This window comes from Jaculus jaculus, chromosome 3 (assembly GCF_020740685.1).
Source record: "Jaculus jaculus isolate mJacJac1 chromosome 3, mJacJac1.mat.Y.cur, whole genome shotgun sequence".
In the NCBI taxonomy this organism is placed as follows: domain Eukaryota; kingdom Metazoa; phylum Chordata; class Mammalia; order Rodentia; family Dipodidae; genus Jaculus; species Jaculus jaculus.
In genome coordinates, this window is record NC_059104.1 from 149384286 (window position 1) to 149389802 (window position 5517).

Consider the following 5517-nt stretch of genomic DNA (forward strand, 5'->3'; position numbering starts at 1 on the left):
GGGGCGGGGCGGAGCGGAGCGGTGGGCGGGCGGGGAGGTGGTGTCCGGGAAGGGGCGGTGCTCGGCGGCCGGCCGCGGGCGCAGCGACGCCGGGAGCGCGCCTAGCCTGTTCCCGGCGGGACCCGCAGAGGGCGCGCAGCGGATGATCGAAAGGGAGGGTGGCGGCGGCGGCGGCTGCAGCTGTGCCTCGCGCCCGGGCCCCGACCGCGGAAGAAGTGCACGAAATCTGCGGTCATCAGAGCCACCAGCAGCAGGCTGTAGAAGCCCAGAGCCAGAAGCGGGCCTGGGCCCCTGAAGGAGGGGGAGAGAGAATCTCGATCGCGCCGCTGGCCTGGGAGGGCAGCGTGCCCGATAAATAGGCGTGCAAACACGCTGTACGTACAGATTTGGGAACTCACAGGTACCCCACGGATGAAGACATCTGTGGCCAGATTCAGAATCAACTCCCCCCTCCACTACAATTTGTGAATGCGTGGACACAACACACAAATACACACACAGCCAGATTCAGAATTAACACCCCCCTGTTACAGTTTAATTACAGTGTAATCCACGGCAAACACACCTGGCTCCCGGTTACCAGCTACTTCGCGGTTGTTTGCCATCATGATGTACGCGGCTTCCCCCCACCCACCGCCCCACTAGTCTTTAAACCTTAAGCCTCCCGCCCCCTAATTCAGGAATAACGCCCCAGACACTGGAGCACCCTATTAGTGAGGCTCTGGGGCTACAGTTCTCACCTAAAGATGGGTGGGGGCGGCAGAGAGGACAGGTTAACTTGATAAAGGGCCTCAAATTCAGCCTGCGTGCAGCAAGAGGCCCCTGCGCCCCGCAGAAGGCAGCAGTAGGCTTCCTCCGGACTGTCAGACAGGCGGGGACAGAAGAAGCCAGGGTAGTGGCGGCCATCAGCATCTCGAGTGGTCTGGCACAAGTGGGGGTGATGGGCCAGCGCTGGAAAGAGGCAAGGGATCTGGAGATAAGCAAGAGGGATTTGTCCGCACCCCACTCCGCCCCTCTCACAGTGCAAAAGCGCTCACTTTCTACCAGGAGATGACACAGGTTCCCCACTCTCCCCGCCCCGGTAGCCCGTTTCACTCACCCTCAGGGGGTAGGGGGAAGAGATGTACCTGAGAGATCCGTTGGCTTGGCAAGGTTTACCCAGCTGAAAAAGAGCAACAACCCTATGGACAGTCCTGTCACCAAAGGCCCTGGTCTCTGGAAGCCCATGAAAGGTCACTTCCACCTCAGTATTGGTCCTAGAAAGCCTAATATGTCTTTCTAAGCCATGGCAACAGGCAATAAAGAATTAAAAATCAAAGCCTCTTAGGGCTGGAGAGATGCATCAGTGGTTAAGGCACTTGCCTGCAAAACCTAATGACTGGGGTTCAATTCCCCAGTACTCACATAAAAACAGATGCACAAAGAGGTGCGTGTGTCTGGAGTTCATTTGCGGTGGCTGGAAGCCCTGGAGCACCCATTCTCTCTGTCTTTCTTCTATCTCTGCTTGCAAATAAATAAATAAATAACATTTAAAAAAATCAAAGCCTCTAAGCATAGGGCACCATCAACATAAACCTGAAAGTTCTCTGCCACAGACTTTTAGAGAAATGAAAGCAACGGAGTTCCTATCTCCTGCTGGAAAATGTGGCTTCAAACTGCCCAAGGTTTTCTAAGCAGAAAGGGCAGGGGCTCGGAGGGCTAGGAAGGAATGAAGGATGAAGTTGTTGAGCCATTGTCCTGAAAAACAAAAACAGAGAGGCAAATATGTTTCTTTCTATCCACTCTCCCAACTTTTAGGCTGCTCTGGAAACCCAGGGAATTCTGACCACTCCATTTCAGGCCCCAAAGGCTTCCATTCCAGCCTGTGGGGCTTTCTTCCCTAACCACTGCAGCATGGCAACCGCTAAGCTAGCTGAAAGTCTGTTCCATTAAGCTTTCCCCTGAGCCTCATCTCCCCCAGCTACCAGCCCAAACACAAAAGCTCCCAATTTAATTAGAATGTACTTAGCAACTAGCCGCCTCCATCTTTGAGGGAAGCCCTTTTGGAGGAGTCCTCCATCTCCCTTATCCCTCATACCTCAGAGGTAGATGCCAAGCCTAAAACAGGGAATTCCTCCAGAAGGCCCAAGTCCATTAGCCAGCAGTAAAGTATTATTCCAGTGCCTACCCAAGCCAGGCAGCATCACGCTCCCCAAAGAGCAAGGACAAGACTTATCTCAAGGGCCACTAGTATGTGTCTGGGGACTGAAGCAGGAGTTGTTATGGCACAAGAAAAACACTGCAGCTTTTTCTCTAGCTCTAAAAAAAAAAAAAAAAAAAAAATCATGGAAAATGCTAATAAAAAATAAAAAAAATAAACAAATAAAATATATTAAAAAATAAAAAAGAGTCGGAGAGTTTCTATATAAATATATAAACACTGCTGCTGACTGGGAGGATAAATCTGAAGCAATTAGCAGGACTCTTAGTTTAGGGTCTAATTCTTCAGAAGACCCCAGTGCAAAGGGGAGGCTCAGGTGCCCATGATAGCCTGACCCTATATGACAAACTGGTTTTTTGTTGTTGTTGTTGTTGTTTTTGGTTTTGGTTTTGGTTTTCCGAGTTAGAGTCTTAGGGTGGCCTCGACCTCGTGGTGATCCTCCTACCTCTGCCTCCCTAGTGCTGGGATGAAAAGGCGTGCGCCACCACGCTCGCCTATTTTTAAAAAATATTTTATTATTTATTTGAGAGAGAAAGAATGGGCACGGCAGGGCCTCTAGCCACTGCAAACAAACTCCAGATGCCTGCACCTCCTTGTGCAGCTGGCTTTACCTGGGTACTGGGAAATTGAACCTGGGTCCTTTGGCTTTTCCGGCAAACGCCTTGACTGCTAAGCCATCTCTCCAGCCCTGGTGAACTGTTTAGTGCACTTTGCCCAATGACAGGTAGAAGATTGTTCCTGGTGGAAGAAGTTGCGTCTCTGAATCTGAAGCTAGGTGAACTGCGTCTTCTCCATGGCCCCACGGTCCTCGCTGCCTTTCCCACTTGGCACTCAACCCACTGTGAGGCCACTCACTGTTCATTCTGGTTTGTCCTCCGTCCCCTCTGCAGACTGTAGGCTCCCAGAAAGCCTGGCTATGTTCTTGGGTCCCTAGCAGTGCACAGTACGAAAGCAGCTCCCCACATCAGGTCTCTGTCCCCGCCTATCTCAACCCGCGGAAAACTGGGGTCTCCTGCATCCCTGGGCCTCCGAAGCGCGAGGGGGCGTTGCAGACGCTCTGCGCCGGCGCCCGGGCTGCAAGCGCGCGCGATGGATTCCGAGGCCGCGCAGCTACTGGAGGCTGCGGACTTCGCGGCTCGCAAGCACCGACAACAACGACGGAAGGATCCCGAAGGGACTCCCTACATCAACCACCCCATCGGTGGGCGCTCCTGTTGGGGAGCAGTCCTTGCGACGCCTGGGGGACGGGCACTGGCTGGGAAGGGAAGGCAAAGGGCATATGCTTCTGTGAGCGCCTACCTTGTCCCCCAAGTTCTGTGTCAAGCACTTTAGGGGTGATACGCCGGTTATGTCCACAACCACCTGGGGCAGTAGGCATTGAGCTCCCTTTGGCGCGGTCGATATACCGAGAGGGTAAGGGGCCGGGCACAGTGACGTATGCCGAGACAGGAGGATTGTTGTGAGTTCGAGGCCACCCTGAGACTACTTAGTGAATTCCAGGTCAGAATTATAGAGTGAGACCCTACCTCAAAAAAAAAAAAAAAAAAAAGGTAAGGGGCTTCCCAAGTCTTACCCAGCTATTGAGGGCCACATCTAGCTCTCCAAAGTCATTACGTTGTGGCTTCCTCTGGTCTGACATCTGCTTTGCCCCTGTCAGGTGTGGCCCGGATCCTAACCCATGAGGCGGGAATCACTGACATTGTGGTGTTACAGGTAATTTGACCCTTCTCGGCCAGGAAGTTAGGGGTGGGGAGGAGGAATTCCATTCAACCCTGGGGTACCCCTTAGCTGGTATCAACGGGACTAAATTGGCATCCTGTCCCCCAGGCGGCCCTGCTCCATGACACTGTGGAAGACACAGACACCACCCTGGATGAGGTGGAGATGCACTTTGGGACAGAGGTGCGGCGCCTGGTGGAGGAAGTAACGGATGACAAGACTCTACCCAAACTTGAGAGGAAGCGACAACAGGTAGAACAGGCGCCTCACAGCAGCCCAGGGGCCAAACTGGTGAAGCTGGCAGACAAGCTGTACAATCTGAGGGACCTAAATCGCTGCACCCCTGAGGGTATGCTCCCCCACTGGTTCTGAGGGGCAAGGGAGGGTTATCTAGCTCCCCAAGACACCGTTGGTTAGTTCCCCTCAAATAAGCCTAAACAGACTTAATCCCCCCCCCCCCAACTAAACCTACTTCAATGGTCTTCTTTCATAAGGTAAAAATAGAAATAGCTGGGCTAAGGGAAAGCTGTCAGCTCACTCCATCAGGAACTGATCTCCTGGTCTTGCAAAGAAGTGGGCAAAAGACAATGCTGAGGGGCTGGAGAGGTGGCTCAGTGGTTAAGGCACTTGCCTGCGAAGCCTAAGGACCTAGTTTCAATTCCCCAGGACTCATGTAAGCCAGATGCACAAGGTGGCCCATGTGTCTGGAGTTCGTTTGCAGTGGCTGGGCTCCCTGGGTGTGCCCATTCTTTCCCTCACCCGACCCTGCCTCTTCCTCACTCTCTCAAATAAGTAAATAAATACCTTTTTTTTTTTTAAAGACAATGCTGGCCTTGACATCACACTAGCGGGTTTCTGTCCACTATTTATTTATTTATTTATTTATTTATTTATTTGAGAGCGACAGACACACAGAGAAAGACAGATAGAGGAAGAGAGAGAGAATGGGCGCGCCAGGGCTTCCAGCCTCTGCAAACGAACTCCAGACGCGTGCGCCCCCTTGTGCATCTGGCAAACGTGGGACCTGGGGAACCAAGCCTCGAACCGGGGTCCTTAGGCTTCACAGGCAAGCGCTTAACCGCTAAGCCATCTCTCCAGCCCATTTCTGTCCACTCTTATGCAGGATGGTCAGAACATCGTGTCCAGGAATACTTCGAGTGGGCAGCACAGGTGGTGAAGGGGCTTCAAGGGACAAACCAGCAACTGGAAGAGGCATTAAAGCAGCTGTTCAAGGAGCGAGGGCTGACGCTCTAAGTGAGTGGTGCTGGGCCCTGGCCAGGGGCACGGGCTCTGGTCAGGTGCCACCAATCCGGATCCTCACTGCGGCATTCCAGCTCTTCCCCATCTCCTTCCCTTTTGCACTCAGCCTAGACAGCAAAGGGTAAAACCATATACACTTTTTCCCCCCTACAACATTGAGCCTCGGATAGAGGAATCAGATGCACCCCATCCATCCATGTGTTCTGGCCTTTCCCCAAGGCTTGGGTCTTTCTGCCATTTTACATGTCAGGACCCTTGGACCCTCAAGGACTTGGGCTTGCATAAACACTGGATTATTTGTCATTATGAAGAATAAAGCATTCGGGGTAAAGGTTTAA

The 5517-nt window shown here is 52.7% G+C and overlaps 1 protein-coding gene across 1 annotated transcript; it reads left to right on the plus strand.

Moving 5' to 3' along the window:
- Positions 1 to 3273: 3273 nt before the first annotated feature.
- On the plus strand, positions 3274 to 5517 carry Hddc3 (HD domain containing 3). Its single transcript, XM_004658197.2, has 4 exons — positions 3274 to 3401; positions 3858 to 3913; positions 4028 to 4268; positions 5043 to 5517. Exons 1-4 carry the CDS (start codon positions 3290 to 3292, stop codon positions 5171 to 5173), a joined length of 540 nt encoding a protein of 179 aa, XP_004658254.1. The 5' UTR covers positions 3274 to 3289; the 3' UTR covers positions 5174 to 5517.

What these genes read in the sequence shown, in the direction of transcription:
- Hddc3 (XM_004658197.2), top strand. Translation starts at nt 3,290, where the DNA reads ATGGATTCCGAGGCCGCGCAGCTACTGGAGGCTGCGGACTTCGCGGCT. An exon ending in CTACATCAACCACCCCATCG is followed by an intron (nt 3,402 to 3,857) that starts GTGGGCGCTCCT and finishes TGCCCCTGTCAG; the next exon opens with GTGTGGCCCGGATCCTAACC. An exon ending in CTGACATTGTGGTGTTACAG is followed by an intron (nt 3,914 to 4,027) that starts GTAATTTGACCC and finishes CCTGTCCCCCAG; the next exon opens with GCGGCCCTGCTCCATGACAC.